Genomic DNA, 23,035 nt, shown 5'->3' on the forward strand with positions numbered 1-23,035 from the left:
TAAAAACCTACTTTAACTTGAATACTACTAACACCAGTAAAGTAAGCATTTTCTTATAGAAACATGTAAAGTCAGGTCATATCTGGTGATGTTTTGTGACCTTGTAACTTTTCTTCCTCAGCTTATGAAATGTTGTCTGACCCCGTGAAAAGACGAGCATTTAACAGTATAGATCCTACTTTTGATAACTCAGTTCCTTCTAAAAATGAAGCAAAGGACAATTTCTTTGAAGTGTTTTCACCAGTGTTTGAAAGGAATTCCAGGTGAGCTACGGCATCACCTTTTGAACTTAAGAGCCCTGTTGCATGCATATAGAGGTCTTCCATATTTTCTCCTTTTTCTCCTGAAAAATGATTTCACTTCCCCTTACTGCACAAGGAAGAAGAAAAAGAATACCTCTTCTTCCCTTGTAAAATGATCTAGCAGGCTTAATTTTCTCCGTTGTTTCATTCCCTAAAACGACAGCCCTATTTTGACACGTTATAGAACCTATCTTATGTTTTCCTGACTTTCACAATGCCATATATAATGGGATAATGACTCATTCTGATGTAGATATGTTGTTTGCTTGTAACTTCATTTCTTTCTCTTTTTTTCCACCATTTTATTCTCTTGCTGATTAGTACTTTTTCTCCCTTTTGCTCAGTATTAATTGAGAAAAACAACTGTTCTCTTCTCTGAGCAACTGATTACCATAAAGCTTCTCTGGATAAGGGTGGGTTTACATTTAAGATATTTTTTTATACCTTTACAATTTTTTAAACTTTCATTGTAAACCCTCGTAGTGTTTTCCCTTGTTATGATTCAACCTTTCTGCCCTTGAGAGTTATTTTCTCATGTGGCTTTATGTGTAGTCTATTTCCCCACCTCTTATTCCTCACCTAAGGCACCTAGTATCACTATTTATGTCCTTTCAGGGCTCACCAACCAGGTAATGAAAGTATATAGTATATTTTTGTGTAACAGTTACTTTAGACAGGTAACCATCATTTTTCCACTCCAGGAACATGCTACCAGTTCTTTAATAGATGCAGAGACCTAGTTCAGAGACCACCTAGTCCAATTATTCTAGTTATAAGTCAAAACCTTTCAATTCAAAGGGTGTGAGAGTAGGAAAATTTTTATTTTTCTAAATCTGGGCTTTCAGGTGGGTTTTCTAGTTTCTTAACCTACTTGTCTAACCGCCCGATGATTTCCCTAATTTCTAAGCTCAATTTCCATATCTACTACCTATTATTTTCGCTATAACACAGAGTATTCTAAAAAAAAAAAAGTTAAACTAGACATTAGGCTTGCCTTACAAATGCCTTCATCATAAGATCATAGGTTTAAAGCTAAATGGACTAAATAGTTTACCTCATCCAAACCCACTCACTTTACAGATAAAGAAATTGAAGCTATAAGAGATTGTAATTTGCTCAAGGTCACCCATGGAGTAAACAATAGGACAGATTTGAAGCCAGGCCCTGTATCTTCAGATTCAGTATTCTTCCCATTTGGCCATATTTCCTCTTTTGACATGTCATCAGCAAGTGATTAAATATTTGGGAGAAGAGCCTGCTTATTCCTTCTTCATGTTTTGGAGAGGACAGCCAAACAACTAGAAAGATCGTTACTCCAGTATCTCCATCTATACGTGTACCACACTGCTCCTTGATGTTCACCACTAACCATGCTTTTGCTTTCAAACCTTACTTTATGTATAGGGTCTGGCATGTGAAAGAGTGACTTTACAACCAGATAGGGAAGTTAGGAACTGTACTGTACTTTTGTAAAAGTCTTAGCAAGTCTTATAAAAACAGTAAGAAAAGATATCAAACCGACTACTCATATTATGTTTTGAAGGTACATCTTATTGAGCATAAATAGTTAAAAAGTTGCCTATGTTACAAATTATGACATTGAAGTTTCATACCAGCTTTTTTGACTGGGTTTGCTTTTTATTTTAATATTTCAGATGGTCAAATAAGAAAAATGTTCCTAAACTTGGTGACATGAATTCATCATTTGAAGATGTAGATGCATTTTACTCTTTTTGGTAAGCTAATACACTTATTTAAATAGTGTTGCCATATTAAAAGGATTGTAGTTACACACATGTTGATTGGGGAGACTGATTTGCAGAAACTTTATCATAAACTTACTGAAGCCCATAATTTAGAATTTTTTGAAATTTTTTTGCTTGAAGCTGTTTTCTCTTTAAGCTGTTAAACCTTTTCTGAACAAATTATTCCAATCCATTTCCTGTTGGTACAAGATCTCTAGTTATGAAAAGCACTATGATGAAAGTAATTGAAACTTGCATTAACTTGTATTGGCTAATCCAAATTGAATACGCAAAAAAAGATTCTCATGTTTGTGTTCCCATCTAATCAAGGACAAGGTTATTAATTTTCATTAATAATTTACTGATTTTTATATGTGCCAGTTCATACACAAAAATGAAAACTGGGTGAATTTTGTAATACAGAAAACTTTATTTTCTTGGTTAATCTCAAGTGAGTACTAAGAAGAATGAATGGGCATGAAGTCTTTTTATCAATTAATCATTCAACAAGCAGTTATTTAGTATGTATATATGCCAGTTTGGGGAGGGGAAGAAAATACAAATACAAAACACAAAGTGGTCTCTGACTTCAAGGAACTTATAATATTGGAACAATAAAATTCACTTTTTATAAATTAATGGTTTTTACTTAATATACGATGTTAGGAAAATGATCACCTGTTATGGTTGCCTATACCTGGTCACAAAGTTAAAAAAAAATTGAGCAGCGAAGGAGGGGTAGGAACTAGGACAATTGGGTGGAAAAAAATTCTGTGACAAATCTCAAGAAACTGAAGAACGTGTGGTAATTGGGAATAAACGGGTATAATAAAATTTTATGCCTAAATCTATTTAAAATGAAAACAAGGTAAGATGTTCTTTGTTGATAGAAAATTAAGTAGGTACCAATTCATCTAATTACTATTTTCATCTTTTTACTAAAGTATATATCATTATGCACTAACAGCTTAAAAACTTGAAATTATTTATAGGTATAATTTTGTGTTTATTAATTTTCTGTTTCAGGTATAACTTTGATTCTTGGAGAGAATTTTCTTATTTAGATGAAGAAGAAAAAGAAAAAGCAGAATGGTAAGTAAAGTCATTAACAAGTGAAGTGGTTTAGCTCATTTTTTTGAAAATAGGAGGATTTATTTATTTGCAGGTATCTTGAAAGTTATAAAACATTCTTGAGACTTGTTTCACAATGACTAAATCTTCATGAGTTAATATTACTCACCAGATAGTGACAGTTCTGTTCAAGCTATTTAGATATTTCCAAATTATATCATATAGACTTAATGGGTAGAAGATACTTACACATATAAAAAAGCATATATTCCAGTTAGGAAGTAAAAACTCTAAATCTACACCTAAGGATAAATGTCCCTGGAGCACGTAAGTCTTAGTGTACTGTTAGTAGGAGGACAATGCCAACATCCTTATGTAGGGATTTCTCTTAAAATCATCTACTGTCTTTAATAAAATCAGTGTGCCCTCTGAGGTCCCATAACATTAATAGCAATTAAGAACTCTGTGCCACTTACCATGTAGGTGGCTCAGTAGGGATAGAGTGCCAAGCCTTGGGTCAGGAAGACTCATCTTCCTGAGTTCAAATCTTACCCCAGATCCTTAATGAACTGGAGAAGGAAATGGCAGCCCACTGGTCAAGAAGAGTTGGACATGACTGAAAAAAAACACTGAACAACAGCAAAAAACCATTTACCATTTACCATGTAAATTTACCCTGAGTGGGAATTTGCTAAACCTCATTTCTGTTAGGAATGGAGGAATAAATGAATGACTGAGCATCTGTTTAAGCATTGTGCTAAACACTGGGGATACAAATACAAAACAAAAACAGTTTCTGTTCTCAAGGAGTTTACATTCTAACTGGAAGAGACAACACGTAAAAGGGAATGGTAACCAGGAAGGAGTATTTTGGTTAGGAAAGTAAGAGATGACGAGTAGAGCCATACAGAAATAGAGATTGGTACACACTTTCCAGTAGCAATGTCAGTATTGCTTATGGTTCCAGAACCAGAAAGAGAGGATTAAAGGAAGCAGGTACAGCAGATAGTATATGTGGCATCCAAGTGGCTGGTGAGATGATTGGGTGGGTGGTAAAGTGAAGCATGGCTGGAATTGGCAAGTGGCTAGATAGAGTGGGTGACATGATATACTTGCCAATCAGGACAGTGGGGCCAGGGTAAGAGTTCTAGAAGGAGGGGTCTTTGGCCCTTGGAGGCAGTAAAGTAAAAAAAAAAAACTTACAGAGTTCTTACTGTAGAGGCAATCATCAGTGTTACGGTTTTTTGTTTTTGTTTTTTTTAATAGCCCTGGAATGGTGGAAATGGATAGAGTCCCCTGTGCAGTTAGGTCTTCTCTGTCATCCAGAAAATTTTTTCAAAGGATCTTACCCTCTAAAGTCCTTTCTGCACAGAACTAAACCAAACAACAGGAAAAAGAGGGTCATAGCAACAAGATCCAAAGATAACTTGATTATATCTGAGCCAATCACAATAAGACAAGAAAAAAATAAGAGGGAATAAAAAAAGTGGAAACAATACTATCAGTTTTTGCACATGCTATGATGGTCTAGTATCTAGAAAAACTTAAAAGAATCAGCTAAAATTTAATTGAAATAATATATTCAGCAAAGTTGCGGGATATAAAACAAAGCCACATAAATTATTAGCCTTTCTGTATATTACCAACAAAACTAGCAGGAAGAGATAGAAAAAAAAAATTCTGTTCAAAATAACTACAGAATTGATGAAATACTTGGGAGCCTACCTACCAAAACATGCAGAGGAACTATATGAATGGAACTATAAAACATTTTTCATAGAAATAAAGACAGAACTAAACATTTGGAGAAATATTAATTGGTCATAGGTAGACTTTACCAATATTTTTAAAATGACAGTGCTACTTAAATTAATTTACTTATTCAGTGCCATAACAATCACACTATGAAATGATTATTTTATAAAGCTAGAAAAAAATAATGAAATTCATGTGGGAAGAGTAAAAGGTCAAAGTCAACATTCTCAAGGGAAATAATGAAAACAAAAAGGAAAGAAGGGAACCTAGCGGTAAGCTGAGCTATATTACAAAGGAGTAATCACAAAAATGATTTGGTACTGGCTAAAAAATAGAGAGGTTGATTATTGTAACAGATTAGGTACACAATATAAATAAGCAAATGAAGACAATAATGCTGTGTGTGTTAAACCCAGTTCTCAGCTTAGGGTGGCTTAGTGGATAGAGTGTTGAGTCTGGAATCAGGAAGATGTGAGTTCAAATGTGGCTTCAGACACTTAATGACTTTGTGACTCTGGGCAAGTCACTTAACCTGTTTGCCTCAGTTTACTCATCTATCAAATGGGGATAATAATAGCACCTACCTCCCCAGGATTGTTGTGAGGATCGAATGAGATAATTGTAAAGTGCTTAGCACAGTGCCTGACACACAGTAAGGGCTGTATGAACATTAGCTGCTGCTTAGCTGTTGGGATAAGTCTCACCAAAAATAGGTATAAACCAACATCTCATACCATGTAAGCACCAAATGAATAAGATATAAAGAGTAACATTATCAACACTAGAGATCAAGGAAGAAATTACCTGAAAGTCTATGGATAGGGGAATAGTTCATGACCAAACAAGATATAGAGAAGATTACAGAAGACAAGCTGAACAGTTTTTATTATATGAAATTTAAAAGGGTTTGCACAAACAAAACCAATGCAGTTAAAATTAGAAGGGAAACAGGTAATTGGGCAGTAAGAAAAAAAAAACTTTGTAGCAAGTTTCCCTAAAAAATAAATGGTCAAAAGATATGAATAGGCAATTTGCATAAAGCAGGGCTCTTAAAAGAATTCCTAAAAGTCTTCACTCTACTCTAAACTCCTTGTAGGCTGAGGATCCAGCGTCACAGTCTTGGAAGATTTTTTCTTTTGCATACATGTCCTGTTCTTCCCCACTTCCCTTAGAGGAGAGCTTTGGGTGCTCCATGCAGTTGGAACAGAAGAAATCACTTGTTCACTGCAGTTCCGCTCAGTTAGCTCCTCACAGCTTTTCATCTCTTTCTTCCATAGACGTCAGTTGTGATGTTGTGACCACAGTAATTCTTCAAGGCCTTCTATATATGGACGGAAGGGCAGTAGAAATGTATGCATCATAGGTCTCTGAAAGTGTAACCTCAATGTAAAGACCAGTTCACTCCAGACTACACCTGGCCACATCTTGGCCACATCTTAGCTAAACTTTTGTGAATGTATTTGAGGGATGCTTCTCTATACCATGACCTCCCCTGACTTCACTTACTTAATATTAGCATCATCCCTTTAAAGATGGTAATTTGTACCATTTTAACCGTAGAAATCATTGCTTCTAAGCATGGAACTATAGAAAATACTACATTTTTCAAATGTTTACCATTTTACAGTCGTGATGAGAGGAGGTGGATTGAAAAACAAAACAGAGCAGCTAGGGCACAAAGGAAAAAAGAAGAAATGAACAGAATAAGAACATTAGTTGGTAAGTATACATTGTTTTTCAAAATATTTAATTAATTGGGGGGATTAAATATTCACAGTGTTTTCTTTCTTCTGATAGATAATGCATATAGCTGTGATCCTAGGATAAAAAAATTTAAGGAAGAAGAAAAAGCCAAGAAGGAAGCAGAGAAAAAAGCAAAAGTAGAAGCAAAGAGAAAGGAGCAAGAGGCAAAAGAAAAAGTAAGTTGACAATTTTCAGAGTTGGCTGGTGGAATGAATTTATTCAGTCAATCAATAAACATTTATTAAGCATCTACTCTGTGCCAGGCTACTGTGCTAAGTACTAGAGATACAAAAAGAAGGAAAAGAGTTCTTGCCTTCAAGGAGCTTATAATCTAATGGGGGAAACAACATTCAAACAAATACATACAAAGCAGGTTATATACAGGATAAGTAGGAAATAATTAACAGAGGGAAGGCACTAGAATTAAGAGGGGTTGGAGAAGGCTTCCTGTAGAAGGTGGAATTTTAATTGAGATTTGAAGGAAGCTAGGAAGGTAAGTAATCAGAGTGGAGAAGGAGCATTACAGGCACAAGGGAGAGCCACAGAAATGGAGTGTCTTGTTAGTGGAACAGCTAGGATGTCAGTGTGACTGGATCAAAGAGTACATGTCAGGGAGTAAGATATAAGAAAACTGGAAAGCTGGGAGGGGGCTAGGTTATGAAGGGCTTTGAACACCAAACAGCATTTTGTATTTGCTCCTGGAGTTTATAAAAATATACCACGAGATAAAAATTCCTCATTAGTCTACAAGCCTATTAAAAATATAGAAAACCCAGGGACTTAAACTTAAAAGTGTTATTGCTAATAGATAATTTGCATAATTAGTAGCAAGAGAGGAATCTTAAGTATGAACACTTATCAAGCATTTACTGAGAATATATTGGGTGATGCAGATAGTGTAACTATCATGGAAGCATCTGATATCTTCGGCAACATAGTAGCTAACATCTAATGTATTCCTATTGAAATAGGACATATGTGAAGGAATTTATTATTCTGACCATACTGTGGTCAGTCTTTGTTCTTCATTAAGATGATTTCAATCTCAACTATTTTCTGAATCAAAATATTCATTAAATAAGATTGGAATAGTTGTTTAAGGCCATTGAACAGTGGCACATTCCATTTTCAGGGCATGATAGTTTCTCGTTTCCCTGAATATAGCAAAGGCAAGCTGAATTAGAAGCAGCTCGATTAGCGAAGGAGAAAGAAGAAGAAGAAGTTAGACAACAAGCATTACTGGCAAAGAAAGAAAAGGAAATTCAGAAAAAAGCCATTAAAAAGGAAAGGCAAAAACTTCGAACTTCGTGCAAGGTATGTCAGTCTGGTGAAGCAAAAAATCTTCTCACATACCAAATAAGATTATAATTCCAGAACTGGAAGGGATCTCAGAGGCCAGCTTCTCCAGCCTCTTTTTTTACGGATGAGAAAACTGAAGGGTTAAGTGACCTATGCAGAGTTATGTAATTCGTGTCAAATGCAGGATTTGAACCCATGTGCTCGGACTCAGACCAGTGCTGTCTCCTGTGTAGCAGCATTTATCAGGTGCTTTAGTATATGCTGGGCATCTGTATCTGCTAAGCATAGTGTATCCAAAAATAAAAACTAATCTGTTTCTCCCCAGTAGAACACATGTACATAAAACAATGCAAAATAATTTCATCTGGGGCATGGAGGGCACTGGCAACTGGAGAGGTGAAGATAGGTCTTGGGTAGGGGGTGGCATGTTGAGATAATCCCTGAATGAAGCTCGGGATTCTAAATGGCAAAGGTTAGGGAAGAGTACATTCCAGGCATGGAGGTAAGCTTATGCACACAGAGACGGGAAATTTATGATACCCACGTTTTACATAGTAGGCACTCAAAGTATTTTTTTTAATAACTTTCAATCCCTCCTGCCTAGCTAAACTTTTCTCCCCACTTCCCTAGCTGTAATTTTAGATTTGCATATCTTTCACTATCTCCCTAAATTTGATCATATTAATTAGTTTCTATTTACCTTCGTGTAATTGGTATATGATATGGTATTCATTAGTTTTAAATATTAAGTAAATGTGTTTGGGATTTTTTTTTTGCTCACCAGCACCTCATATTTATCATCGTACCAGGTGATTAACACTTTTACTGAAATATAAACTCTCTGGTAGTAGATATTTATACTTAGGAATAGATGGAGTAGCACACTCAGCTTAACAAATGAAGGAAAATTCTGTTATGGGGATGACACTACTTCTTTATCCACAAGCAATTTCTTGGGGACTTAAATTGACTCATAATAGCTATAAGGCTTATTCACTCTGCATCCATTGCCTACAAAAGATGGCTTTTATAGCTGTGAAGAACTTGGCCAGATTCCCCCAGGATTTTGACTGAAGGTCAGAAGCTATGACATAAATTAAACTGCTAGGATTTGCAAAGGTTCGTGTATAAAATCTATTTAGCTATTAAATTGGTCTTGTAAATCAACAATAATTTGCATCAGTACGTACACAACAAAATTATATGTTTGTGCTTTCTAGAATTGGAATTATTTTTCAGACAGTGAGGCAGAGTCTGTTAAAATGATGGAAGAGATTGAAAAGCTTTGTGATCGTCTTGAACTAACAAGGTATGATCACCATCTTACTGTCGATCTCTATCAAGAAGCTAGCCTTTTCTTTTTTTGGTTTTAAAATTATAATCATAATACTTAGTATATTAATTTATTAAACTCTGAAACAGCTAATGTTGCTTTCTAAATACCACTGATTTATTCTGAGAGAAACTTAGGCCATATATCATGGTTATGATCTTAACAACAGTACACGAACTAATCAATATCAATTGTTCAAATGTGTATTTATAGCCACTTGTTTTACAAATGCATATACACAAATATATAAAAACAGATTTCCAGAAAGAAAAACAGAAAATGCTAAGATTTGGAACTATAGTTGAACAAAGCTAGAGACTAAAATTGCATGATGAATATTGGGTAGTTATAGATTGATTTCTTCATTATAAAAGTTAGATGCTCAAACAAGCAGCACCCTTTTGTACATGTTGGCACTTAAATTTGTAATAATGGCAGCTTTGCTGGACTGTAAAATTGCAATAAGAAGTTACATAAAATTAAGTCATCTTCACATTTAGTAACATGAAGGGATTGGCTCTTTCAGTGCAATATAAGGTGGTTCCTGTATGTGAAACTCAGGATCCTTAAACACAAAAAGTTAGCTTTTTCTATTAAATTTGAATGAAATTTCATGTTCCTTTTAAAAATTTAGCTTGCAGTGCTTGAATGACGTTCTTACGTCTACTACAAAAGAAGAAGGGAAGGCTGCTGTGGAAAAGCAGGTAATGTTCATTTAGCATATGCATTATTATAGTATGTATGATGTGTTGAACTAATTGGCTATAGTTGGTACACAATTATTGTATTTACCTTTGTCTCCTACTCTTAAATGTGCATATACATTTAGAGAATTTAGAGCTGACATGAACCAATCAAGAGTGTCTAATCCAGTCCCCCTTACTTTATAGATGAGGATGAAACTAAGGTCCAGAGAGGTTGATCCTTAGAACCCTAATAGGAAATTTTCACTAAATCTTGTACTTTTCAAAATCACTTTTCCCAGCTGTGTTTCTAGCTGTTGAACTGAACCAAAAAAATAGTGAGATTTCTTCTTTCTCTTAAGGATCATTCCAAGATCATTTTGTAGGTGAAAGAGATGAAGATCTAAAGACAATAAAGCCCATCCAGATTTCTTCACCTTAACTTACCTGATCTGATATTTTTTTCCAACTTTGTTATACATTATGACTTTTTCATATAGGGTATGGATATTGTAAATTTCATCTTGTGGTCTTTCATGGTGAGAGCAAATATATTTTGTGCAGATTTTCATCACATATAAAAACAGAAAATTAGAGTCATGGTTTATTTCAGTTTTTGAAAATTAGACTTAATTGAATATCAGCATGTCAATCAAAAAGCATACAACAATATGAATTTACTAAAGACAGCAGCTAAGGCTTTCTGGGTTGTGTTTGTGCTTTCTTGCTGTAGAAGTCAAGTACTAACATAGAATTTTTTCATTTAACTGGTGGGAAAATGGATGTATGTAGTCTTAATTTTTCTGTGTTTGTATTTCATTTATATGAACTAAGCCTAATTGATCTTAGTTGACACACTTAAAATCTAGACAGTTTTTAAGGGGTAGTTTAATTGGTAATATGTTCTGGCTTTCAATTTAACTTGCCAAGTATTTATTCAGTATCAGTTAGGTACCTTGGAGATGACTATAACAATAGTTGACATTTACTTTCATAAAAAGAATCCTGTGAGGTAATCATTCAAAATATCATCATTTCTTTTTTACAGGTAAGCTTGGCCAATTGTGATGAATCCTTTGGCCATGGCAATCCATAAATACAGAATGCCCTTGAGTTTGACTTCTGTAGTGATGGTGGTAGAAAAGGGAGAGACAGTATAAAGAATCATAGTTTTTAGACTATGATTGTAAATAAACATTAGTACCTTTGACATTCAAAATTTTTTTTCCCCTTGTGGCTCACCATTTCTTTTTATTGGTACGCAATAATAATGCCCTCTGAGGAAAACTATAGCTTAGTGTTCAAAACAAATCCTGTCCTGAAGCATATATTTTAAAGGCTTTGGGAGTAGTAAACTTGGACCCAAAGGCTTTAGCACTGGCATCTTTAGTTGGCTGCCTTAGGATTGTTGAGCTTGGCAACCTTGAGGTCAGTGGGCTTAGCCTTAGAATCATTGGGCTTGGTGATGTTGGTGCCAGTAGACTTAGTGGGCTTGGTAACTTTAGAGATCATTGGTTGTGGCAACCTAATAGTCATGCGTGGTGATCTTGGGACCTGGATGTTTGGCAGTAGTAGTGGGGCTGGTGCATCAGGTGTAGCTTTAGGGGGCTGTAGTCTTGGCAATCCTGGGCCTGATCTTGTTCTTGGGGACTTTGATGCTAAAGCTTCAGACACTCAGAAACTGATGACTTTGACATTGTTGGCCTGCATCTTCTTCAGTTCCTGCTTAGCCTCTTTATCATAACATGTTTCTTAGGAATTTGGGGTCACCCCTTTCAGAACCTCTTATCTCTGCAACTTGGGTTTCTTGATGCTATTTATGTTCCATTTATCTGACTTATTTTGGGTGGTATGGTTCTTAGATTTGGCCATCTTTATATCTCACCACTTGTGTTGCTGTCATTCAGTGGACTGGAAGAGACCAAGAGTGAGAGAAAAAGCAACTTTGGTACATTTTAAAATGTGATATCCTCATTCATTTACCAGTGCTAATGGATATACTAATGGAGGAACTGAATTATATAAATTCTGACACTTAGTATAAATGAAACCAGAAGACAAAATAAAGATGTAATTAAAGATAAATAAAAGAATGGTATGAAGAGAACTATTAAGGACTTGAAGCATTTGATTAATCATTCATGCATAGGCAACAAGAAACTGGGAATGCTTGGTCATTTTGTATTAACAGTACTCATGATGAACATTTGCAAAAAAAAAAAAAAAACACCATGAAGATAATTGCAACTTATGCATCAGCATCTGTTGCAGAGGACAGGAGATGAAAGAATTTCCTGAAGAACTTAATATTCTCCATATAAAGTGAATATAATATTGTAATACTTGGTGGCTTCTCTGCAAAAGTGGACATAAGAAGAGCTGTAAAAAAATAAGTTGGAAAACATGGTTCAGGACTAAGAAATCAGAAAAATCAAAAGTTTATAGACTATATGAAAGCTTCACTCCTAAATATCATGAATATTTCCTTCAAGAAGAGAGTTGTATGGCACTGATAAGGTGAGCACCAAATAACATCACAAAAAAAATTAAGTGAATTCTACCTTCAGAGAGAAGAAATGACTAGTTAGTGATGTGAGAGTCATTTCTGAATCAGCTGTTTATATAGTCAGATCATTGACTTATTAGAGAGCAAAGATCAAAATCAATACCAGATTAGAAGAATGAAAACAAGAAGATAGTCTTCTCTTGAGTGAACTCCAGCTGGATATATTGGAACAAGTTATTGACACTGAAAAATGCAAAGTGGTTAAAAGAACAAACATCAATGCTGACTATCATCATTCTTGAGGAAGCTTAATCAATACAAATCAGTTGCCCAAGGATACTAAGAGTACCTGGAAATACCTCAGCCAGAAGATAAGTGAGATCAAGGCCAGTCAGAGGCACTGTTGGTTTCTACATTGTGAAACTTGGTGAAATAACATCCCAGGAGAATAATAAGCAGGGTCACTTCATAGGGTGGTGAGTAGAGGGAAAAACAAGTTTTAAAAGAAAACTTGGCCAGGGACACAACTAAACCAGATAATCCCAAGGGCATTTCAGGATGAAATGGAAGAAAAACAAACACAAGTTGAAAAAGGTATGTTAAGGTTTCTATGACCAATTATTTTCTCCAGTAGTGAAAACTGAGCCACCACACTCAGATAACATCACAGCCCTACAATGCCACATGAGGAAGTAAAAGTGATACTAAAGAAAACAGAGCTAGAACAGTTGAAGTAAACCATTTATGTACAGGGGAAGTCTATGATAGAAACAGTATTTTTGACAGTAGCATGGTATTTTAAAGCTCACAGGGACTTAGGGGGCATTTCCCCTACCTTAAAGTAAACCCCAACTATAACGTACCCAAGAAGTCATCTGAGCTCTGCTTTAAGGCCTTTAATGAGGCAGGGGAAGAGGGGTGGGGGAGGTGATATACCTATTGCTTTTCAAGGAAGTCTGTTTTGCTTTTGGATAACTAAATGTAAGCAAGTTTTTCCTAAGTCAGGCTTGAATTTACCTCTTTGCCACTTCTACCCACTGCTCCTGTTTCTGCCCTGTGACAACAAAGAAAAGTCTAATCCCACTTCCATATAAGTCTTTTAGATACTTGAACATGATGTTCATGTACCTCCTGAAATCTTAATCCTTTATTCTATCCGTTACTATGAAATCCTTTACTCTATCCGTTCCCAGACTCAAGGCTCATCATCATTCTGATTGCCTTCCTTTAAACTTTCTATCAATGTCTTTTCTGAAGAACTTTAGAATTGATTGCATGACATGGGAGACATTGGCAAAGGACTGCCTGAAGTGGTGTACCCACATTAAAGAAGGCTCTGTGCTATATGAGCAAAGCAGAATCAAAGTAGCTCAAGAGAAATGCAGCACAAGTAAATTTAGAGAATCCATCCCAAATGTTCATGTGGACTATTTGTGCCTGACCTGGTAGAGCATTCTGAGCTCAGATTGGTCTGATCGGGCCACAGTTGGACAACACTGTAATTTGACCCTAACATAGTGATGTCATTTTGGTCTTCTTCAAGAATGAAGAACAACAGGGGGCAGCTAGGCCCTGAAGTCAGGAGGACCTGAGGTCAAATCCGGCCTCAGACTGTGTGACCCTGGGCAAATCACTTAACCCCCATTGCCTTTAAAAAAAAAAATGAAGAAACAACCAGCCAACCAACGATCAATGTCTTTCTTAAATGTGGCCCTGAGAATAGAACACAGTAATCACATAGCTAGCCTGAACAGGACACAGTACTTTGCCTCTTAAAACAGCTGAAAAAAATCACTTTAGCATTTTGGGCTGGCCTGTTATGTGGCTGAGTCATTGAGTTTGCAGTTTACCAGATCTTTTTCAGACAAACTGCTGTCTGACTTTACCCATCCTGACCCTGAAGTTGACTTTTAAAATGTGAATATAAGGCTTTTCATGTATTTTCATCATGTCAGCTATCCCTCCAGTTTTATGCAACCTACAATGAGCATACCTTCCTTAATTCAAGTTATTGTTGAAAATGTGAAATACCACCAGGCCAAGCATAGATCCCTGGGACGCTTCAGTAGATAGAAGACTTGCCAAGTTAACATAAAACACTTAATGACTGGTCTTTGAGTCCAGCCATTCAACCACTTCACAGTTCAATTGTATTATTGTCTAGTCACCATCTCTCCATCTTTTCTGCAAGAGTAATATGAGATAGTTGTCAGATGCTTTGCTAAATTCTAGTTAAATTATATCCATCATTCAGTTAGTAAGCACTTAACTTTGTGTCAGGCGCAGTGCTAAAGGATACAAAGAAAAAGCCGAAACATAGTATATAAAAAAAAATGTCCATGTATATATAACATGAAACAATATGTGTACCTTTATAGGCATATAAATGATTACCTCCAAAAATCAGATATAAAGTAATCGTAGAAGGAGAAGGCACTAACACCTGGGGAAAGACTTTTCAGGAGGTGGTCCCTGAATTGAGCCTTGGAAGAAGACAGGCATTCTAAGAGTCAGATGAGGAAATAAAGTGTTCTAGGTATGGAAATAGCCCTGGTGAAGAGAAATAGAATATTGTATGTAAAAAACAGCAAATAGACTAAGATGACTGAACCATAAAGACATATATGAAGAGAATAATATGTAAGAAGACTGTTTAGGGGCCCTGACCTACTTATTTAGTAACAATCAAAATAGAAAATACATTTAGTCAAGCATGACCTGTTTTTGATGAAGTCAGGCTGGCTTTTTGTAAATGCTGTTTTTTCTAGGTATTCACTGAAGATACTCATTGTCAAACTGTTCTTATTTTTTGAAAACTGGAGCAGTATTTGCCCTTCTGCTCCATCAATACAACTTCCATTCTCGACAGTCTTTCAGATATCAGTCAGCCAGCCAATTTTTTAAATATCCAAAGATATGGTTCATTTGGGCCACGTAACTTGAATTCATCTAGACTCTTACTATATCCTTATTTATCTTGGATATCAGTTCCTTGTTAGCTATTTTTGTTCTATCATTTCTAGTGCAAAGGTCATTTTGCTTGGCAGAGAAAACAGAAGTAAAATAAGAATCCAGTTTCCAAATGCGTGGAAGAAATCATAGACCTCATTATTACCCCCCAAAAAGGACAGAAAATACCAATCACTACCAATCCAAATGGTAATTTCCCATCTCCACAAAATCTCTGAGAACACATTCATGGAGGGTATCTTTGGTGAAGATATGAAAAGGATAAAATGCCTTCTAAAGGCTAAGTGCCTTTAAGTGCCCCCTTGCTCCCTTGCACATATTAAAATGTGAGATTCCTTTAAAGATTTAACAGTGGAGATAACTTTGTTCATTGACCCTCCAAAACATGCTTGTCAGAGGTGTTTTCCAATGGCATGTTGGATGTCTGGTTGAAAAAGGGATGGAGCAGTCCTCCAGATGTTCCCTTTTTTGCAGATGACAGTGCTAATTGCATCAAAATTTAAAACATCCTGTAAATATCATCAGTTAACTCTGGAATATAGTAGAGCTTCCTAATTTTTTTATATATTTATATACGTGCATGTATACACACATGCACATACAAATAAATATATGTGGTAGTTTGCTCTACAGTGCTACATGAGGAAGTAAAAGTAAACAGAGCAACTGAAATAAATTAGTTATATATAAAGTCTGAAGCGTATGTATGTATAATGGCAACATATACTTGCCTGTATAAGATTTTATTTATATATGTGCATATGTGTACACACACATCTAAGTCATTTCATATAAATGACTTAGATGAGTGCAACCTGTCTACATGGGAAAAACCAAATGAATAAAAATCTGTTGTCCATATAAGCCACTGATTTCATATTTACATTAAGTAATTTAATATTTCCTATTAAATTCATTTACTATTTCATTAAGTGTAGATATAGGCACATATAGAATCTTATACATAGATAAGTGTATATGGGGGGAAGGGGAATGGACCCAGAATTCAATATAAGAGTGGGCTTGATTGCCTTTGGGAAATTTTAATTAACCCATTCATTTTCCTATATCAAAGTTCCATATTTTTAACATAAATACTCCTTGGGTGATTTCAAAACTGAGATAGTATGCGATTCCTGAACATGAACCTGTATTTTTTAGCAAAAGAAAATCTAAAACCAGACAAAAAAGTATTAAAGTTAACCATAATATTTATTAAATTGAGATAGGTCATCCAGGTGTTCAGACATTTGCTCAAACCAATAGCTATAGGGATCTTATGTTTTAAGTGTAGAAGTCTATTCACCTAGCTTGGAAGTTTTGATGACTTACTGGATGGAGACGATTCTTGTTCGGATTGTTACTGGCTGGATTAGGTGGCCACTGTGGTCACTTCCATCTTTGATTTTAGTGATGCTATATAGCTAGCACTTATGCAATACCATGGTATTCAAAGAATTCAAGTTGAAGGTCACACAAATGATAATTGAAGAGGATGGGGGGGGGGACAGTGGGTAGGTAGGTGGCAATATACTACCAACAAAGGATTTTACAGAAACAGCAGCATATAAAGGACATCCAAGAGATAGATATGATGAGAAAAGTAGGTTATTCATTTATATGGAAAACTAATGGGAAGCCTGCAGGTAGCACTGACATCTCGTGTTAAGAGATCTAGAACCTTCCCCTCTTCCATGATTCCATCCTCCAGACAGGGGGAGGATTTTTGGCGTGACATAGACAAGAGTAGCACAGGATGAGGTGGGGATTGTAATCTGCACCATTAACCCTTCATGTGATAGATGAGAGCCATCAAAATATTTACTGGAGAGTAAATAGAGTTAGAAAGGTGAAGTGACTTGCCCACAGTAGTAAACTCGGGTCTTTTGATTCCTAATCTTTTCCTGCAGTGCTACTACAGTGCCCCAAAAGAAGCACCTAAAACTATCCCAGACATTAAAGATTAGCTTGTTAAACTCTTGCTAGGAAGATCAAGTATTTTGGAGGGAAAAATATGTTTTTAACCCAGGCCTGTTACTTCATTGCTGTTGGGAACTTCCCTCTACCAGTGCATCTCAACAACTATTCTTCAGTTTATAGTCTTAGAAAGTTGCCTAGGGCACTAAGAAAATGCATACTCACAGGCAGGGATAGTTTCATTTTTGTCTTTTTATGCTCAGTGCCTAGTGCAGTGCTGGCATATAGGTGTGTGATAAATACTTTTTTGAGAGATTAATTTGCCTACTATGTGCCTGAGACAACCTGAACTGAAGTCTGACTCCAAGGCTGGCTCTCTTGCCCCATTCTGCCTATTTGTATCGAAAACAATATAAAATAGTACAGGAAGTACTTCTTCAGTCAAAGAAGGAAGTAATCAGAGCCAGAGAATTGATTAAGGTTTAATAGAGAAGTTGGAAGGCTGTTTTTTGAGAAGGCTAAGGCAGAATAGGTGTTAAAGGATGGAGGAGGACCTTTTTTAGTCCTAACTACTAAACCATGGAGCAGGGGTGGGAGTGAACAGAGGGCAGTGAGAATGGCTTGATTAGGGTTTGGGTTCAGGGGAAATGTTGAATGAGGCTGATTAGAGGAAATAAAGCTAGATAAGAATGAGCCCTGAACTGCAATTAAAAATGTATAGGTCTGGGGTGAGGGGCAGGATGCGTGCTTTACAAAGATGAACCAAAGCATTATGCAGAATATATGCATTTTTAAAAAGGCCTGATGGAGAGGCTGGTGATTTAAAGAAGATGCAGAAGTTACAAATGTGTGGGTACAAGATCCCTTTAGGTTTGAGAAAGGACTAGATTAATAGCACAGGTGCTAGGATTAGTTGTTTGTTTTGTTTGTTTTGGTGAGGCAGTTGGGGTTGTGACTTGCCCAAGGTCACACAGCTGCTAAGTGTCAAGTGTTTGAGGCTAGATTTGAACTCGGGTCCTCCTGACTCCAAGGCCAGAGCTTTATCCACTGTGCCACCTAGCTGCCCCCTAGGATTAGTTTTAATGGTGATTAAGGGAAACTTCTCTGAGACTTGAGGAGCCATTGGGAGAGTAGGTAGAAAGACTAAGATGAGATGGCACAATTGAATGGCCTTTATCTCAGTAAAGTATGAGGGAGTTATTTTAGAATAAGATTGTAGAGATAGACTCTAGGAAGCTAGAAAGAGGCCTGAATTACTGCTGGCAGGAGCACTCTATTGAATGGGTCAGGGAGCAAATTTGCTTAAGTTCCCTTCAGCCTGGGAGCAAGTATATGGAAAGCAAATGAGAGGTGTTCCCAGGTTGGGAATTAGCATAGCAGATTATCATGGAAATCTGGGATAATAATGATGGGGGTAGCACCAAATGGTTTGCCTTAAGTCTACATCAGAAATTGTCTAGTATACCTCTTAGTTTTAAGCAATTGATCTTTACCTATCCTTCATGTAGATAGAAGAAATAAATGAGCAAATAAGAAAAGAAAAGGAAGAAGCTGAGGCTCGTATACGTCAAGCATCTAAGAGTACTGAGAAATCCACTGGTGGAGGTGGCAGTAGCAGTAAAAATTGGTCAGAAGATGACTTGCAGCTACTAATTAAAGCTGTGAATCTTTTCCCTGCTGGAACTAATTCAAGGTATCTCTTTTACTAAAATATTATTCAAAATACACTAACTAGAACCTAGCAATGAGAGTCCATACTTCCAGACTATTTTTTAATCCACACGGGTGTAGACCAAAAACATTCAAGCAATCCTCTTGATGTGAACCTAGACTTAGCCACCCTGGCTAATCCAAATAGGAGTCTCATCCAAAATAGGCAGCGTTCTCATAAACAAAATTCCAGTGTGAATCCTAAACTGGTTTTGTTAAAATATTTAAATATTATATTAAACATTTCATACTAATATCTCAGAAGAAATCATGATAAATAGATTTTTGGCTTATACCACAATACAACTGAAATCTTGTGTTTACTTTATTGTGTTTTCTGTTCAGTACTAAGAGACTTAGCCACTCAGTGCTGTTTCACTTCTCAAAATTAGACAGGCTTTCTTTACAGCTGGTCCCTAATCAGATAGATAGCCAATTAAGACTCTTCTATTCAGATTCTAAATGAAATTATATACTTATTGTGACAACATATGCAAATGTGTAATTTATTTATGTAAAAATAATATACAATATCTTAAGATTTTGTTATGCACTAAAACATATTGGATGAGGTTTTGTAGAATATAAAGATCAAAGCCTTTGAGTGGCAGTAGTTTCCAGTAATAGTAGTAATTTAAGACAGATTGTCTAATTTGGTGAAATTCTGTAAATAGTTTTTACTACAATAAAAACCCAAACAATATTGCTTCTGTTTTCTTATCTTGTGATAGGTGGGAAGTTATTGCCAATTATATGAACCTTCACTCTTCTTCTGGAATAAAGAGAACTGCAAAAGATGTCATCAGCAAGGCAAAGAGTCTTCAGAAACTGGGTATTTAAAACTTATGGTGAAGTCATTTTAAGGGAAGAAGCTGATTTGTCATATCAGTTACATTTTAGTAAATTAAATTTAGTAAATTCTAGGTGAGAATTCATTGTTGCATGAACATTGATTGTGAAGTATCTCAGGATGTAAATAAAGCTTTTCTTTCCTCTCAGACCCTCATCAAAAAGATGATATAAACAAAAAAGCTTTTGATAAATTTAAAAAGGAACATGGAGTTGTGCCTCAGTCAGACAGTGCAGCACCTTCAGAGCGGTTTGAAGGTAATGCTTTTTTTTTTTTTTTTTAACTTTCTAATTAGGTGGGAAATAATTGATGGGTACATCTATATCTCCAGGTTGCCAAAACCTCTCTTCAGTTCTAAGAATAGGCCCTGTAGTTACTATATTAGGAGAATAAAATGTTCAACTAATTGAATAATGCAGTGCAATTAGGTTCATTGCAGATTTTTAGCCCTTTTTTGGGGGGAAGAAGGATTTGGATATAAGCAGATTGATTTGTTATCCTTCCCTTTGAGATCATAGTTTTATTTTTATAATAGATTATTTTAATACTGGAGTATTACTGTAGCTTATTTTCCAATGTAAGATTTTCCTAGACTTGTAAATTACTTTTTTCACACGAGTCACTGGGGCACAGAGTTTAAGGGTTCTAATTTTTCCTGTCATCCATACCTACAGAATAAAGGAAATTGACATTTTTCCCCTAGTATGTATCTGAAAAGAAAGATTTTTCCTACCTCTATTACATCAAAAAAATTTGATTGTCTCCAACTCTGTCAATTTAAGACAAACTGTATGAGCTTTTATAATGAACACTGATAAAATTCTTTAAGCAGTTTCTAACATAATCCAGGTAAGAACTTGGAACTCATTTTAGTGAGCCTCCTTTTTTTTCATAGCAGCTGCCTGTATTAAAATAGGTAAATAATTTTACTGCCTTTTGTTTTAGTTTCTTTAATTTTTAAGGGCAGGGCAGAGATATGTGAAATAAAACTCACTATCTAAATGAAGCCAAAAGTAAAGTTATGTTTTTATTTATAATTGCATATATAAAAAATGTAAATAAAATCATTTCAATAAATAAAAAATTAATCTGGAAGATAAGAATCTTTCACCATAATATTCTATCAAATAGTCATTACTAATAAGACTCATCCTATAAAGTTTTTTCAAATAAATTTTTCTTTTAGGTCCATGTACAGATTTCACACCTTGGACAACTGAAGAACAAAAACTTTTAGAACAAGCTCTGAAGACATACCCTGTGAATACACCTGAGAGATGGGAAAAAATAGCTTCCGCAGTGCCTGGACGATCAAAAAAGGACTGTATGAAACGATATAAGGTAGTGTGTGTGTATGTGTGTGTGTATCTGTGTGTAATTCAGTAACTCACAAATTTTATTCTAAGTTAAATTGCATACTGTTGTCTTTCTTGTTGGTTAGGCTTCAGGGTACTAAAAACAAAGTCATTACAAAGACATGGAATTTACAGTAAAGTAACATTAATTCATGAGACTTTTGGGGCTGGTTGCACTACAAGGAAGAGCATCATGTCCAAATGCCACCTTCCAGAAACCATTTTTCTAAGAAATATTTATAGATTTCAAAGTCCTACTCTGGCATGGCAGGCAGGTAACCCTGGCTTCTCAAAGACTATGCCAGCATAGCATAAGCTTGGTATTATGAAGAAGCTTTAAGTGTGGCCCTAAATTAGATGGCTTTCCAAGGAATATCCTAAAAAGTGGCTTCTCAACCGAAGATGGGCCACTGCCATTCAAATTGTTATCTTTAAAGCCACAAAGGGACTGTCACAATAGGCGTTTAAATAAATATTTCTTGAATCTTATCAGAAAAAGGAGATGTGTTTGCACTATCGACCAAAACTTATTTTACCCATAAGCAGGAATACAGTGGCAAATTTATTAAATCTAAACTTTACTTTGCCAACCCAGATCCCTCTATTTCTATTTCCTCTAATGATCCTTTTTGGAGGTCATGAACAAAAATGTAAAGTATGAACTACATTCCATATTATCCCCACAAAATCTCCCTGAAATTCTTAAATAGAAGCAGTTTTAAAGTTTAAACTTTTAATTAACCTTTCTTACTTTTTCTCTAGGAACTTGTCGAAATGGTAAAAGCAAAAAAGGCTGCTCAAGAACAAGTGATGAATGCTAGTAGAGCCAAGAAATGACTAAAGTTGACAATCTTTGTGTTTGTTTTTATAATAAAACTGCAAATACTGTATAAATTTTCATTCTTAAACTTATACAAACTCTAGTGGTGTTTCGAATCTGTTTTTAGCTTACTGACAGTTCCTCTAATAGAAACAGGCACTACTGGTATTTATTACACTTTCCCTTCCTTACCTATTACAAAAAACTCCACAGTCTGATTGAGACTCTGTAAAGTTTCCTTATTTGTAATTACCTTTTAAAAGCCTGATACAAATACCATCTCACATTTTCCTGCTAGGTTCCAAAAACATTTTGATTGCTTTTTAGATGAAAAGCCTGAATTTCTCAGGTTTTATAAATAACATTTTCAAAATCATTTGATTAAAATCTTCTTATTCCTGAAGCCAATACATGCCACTGCAGATTTTCTTATAATCTGGTAGTTGCTCAATGGGACCTAAAAATTTAAAAGAAACAGCAGTTAAAACATAATTAATATTAGTTTCCTCTCTAGAAAAAGTGGGGAAGAAAAGCTTACCAACAGCAGCTACGGCAGGGTGTTTATTATAAATATATTTTGTGCATACATCTCGTATATTCTGAGCATCAACAGCCTAAAAGAGGAAGAAAACCAGGTATGATGTAACATATTTGGATCTGCCTATCGTAAAAACAAGAAATGCTTACTCTGAAGTTGAACTCTAGTTCTAGACAGAACTTACCTATAAAATTCTTAATCTGCTTATTAAGGGACCCTATCAGTAAGACAATGTGTCAGATTTCAAAATAGTAATCAAAATTGTTTTAGGCAAATGAAATTCTTTAGACCTAAGAACTTACATCAATTCTTGCTTCAAGCTCAGGAATGGGAATTCTCCGATTATAACATAACATTTGCCGACCAATATCTTCACAGATTGGAGTTGAACCTATTTAAAGAATAAAAATCTAGTTACCCAAAACACACCCCAAATAA

The 23,035-nt window shown here is 35.5% G+C and overlaps 2 protein-coding genes across 3 annotated transcripts in view; one reads left to right on the forward strand and one right to left on the reverse strand.

The window, feature by feature from the left end:
• The window catches only part of DNAJC2 (DnaJ heat shock protein family (Hsp40) member C2), a 33,294-nt gene extending 11,137 nt beyond the window's left edge, over nt 1-22,157 (forward strand). For both annotated transcript variants that reach the window (XM_027838559.1, XM_027838560.1), the window contains exons 5-17: nt 122-263; nt 1,958-2,038; nt 3,074-3,139; nt 6,501-6,592; nt 6,671-6,792; nt 7,781-7,930; nt 9,136-9,224; nt 9,883-9,952; nt 18,833-19,017; nt 19,766-19,866; nt 20,034-20,141; nt 21,071-21,225; nt 22,002-22,157. In XM_027838559.1, coding sequence (XP_027694360.1) covers nt 122-263; nt 1,958-2,038; nt 3,074-3,139; nt 6,501-6,592; nt 6,671-6,792; nt 7,781-7,930; nt 9,136-9,224; nt 9,883-9,952; nt 18,833-19,017; nt 19,766-19,866; nt 20,034-20,141; nt 21,071-21,225; nt 22,002-22,076 — 1,436 coding nt within the window. In that variant the 3' untranslated portion in view covers nt 22,077-22,157. The remainder of the gene's footprint in view (nt 1-121; nt 264-1,957; nt 2,039-3,073; nt 3,140-6,500; nt 6,593-6,670; nt 6,793-7,780; nt 7,931-9,135; nt 9,225-9,882; nt 9,953-18,832; nt 19,018-19,765; nt 19,867-20,033; nt 20,142-21,070; nt 21,226-22,001) is intronic.
• Nucleotides 22,158-22,283: 126 nt separating this feature from the next.
• Nucleotides 22,284-23,035, reverse strand: part of PMPCB (peptidase, mitochondrial processing beta subunit) — a 28,248-nt gene continuing 27,496 nt past the window's right edge. The window contains exons 11-13 of the mRNA XM_027838562.1: nt 22,900-22,988; nt 22,598-22,673; nt 22,284-22,516 (exon numbers count right to left, since the gene is read on the reverse strand). Of these exons, the coding sequence (XP_027694363.1) occupies nt 22,452-22,516; nt 22,598-22,673; nt 22,900-22,988 (230 nt within the window). The 3' untranslated portion in view covers nt 22,284-22,451. The remainder of the gene's footprint in view (nt 22,517-22,597; nt 22,674-22,899; nt 22,989-23,035) is intronic.

This window comes from Vombatus ursinus, unplaced genomic scaffold (assembly GCF_900497805.2).
Source record: "Vombatus ursinus unplaced genomic scaffold, bare-nosed wombat genome assembly UNPS02014830.1, whole genome shotgun sequence".
Classification (NCBI taxonomy): domain Eukaryota; kingdom Metazoa; phylum Chordata; class Mammalia; order Diprotodontia; family Vombatidae; genus Vombatus; species Vombatus ursinus.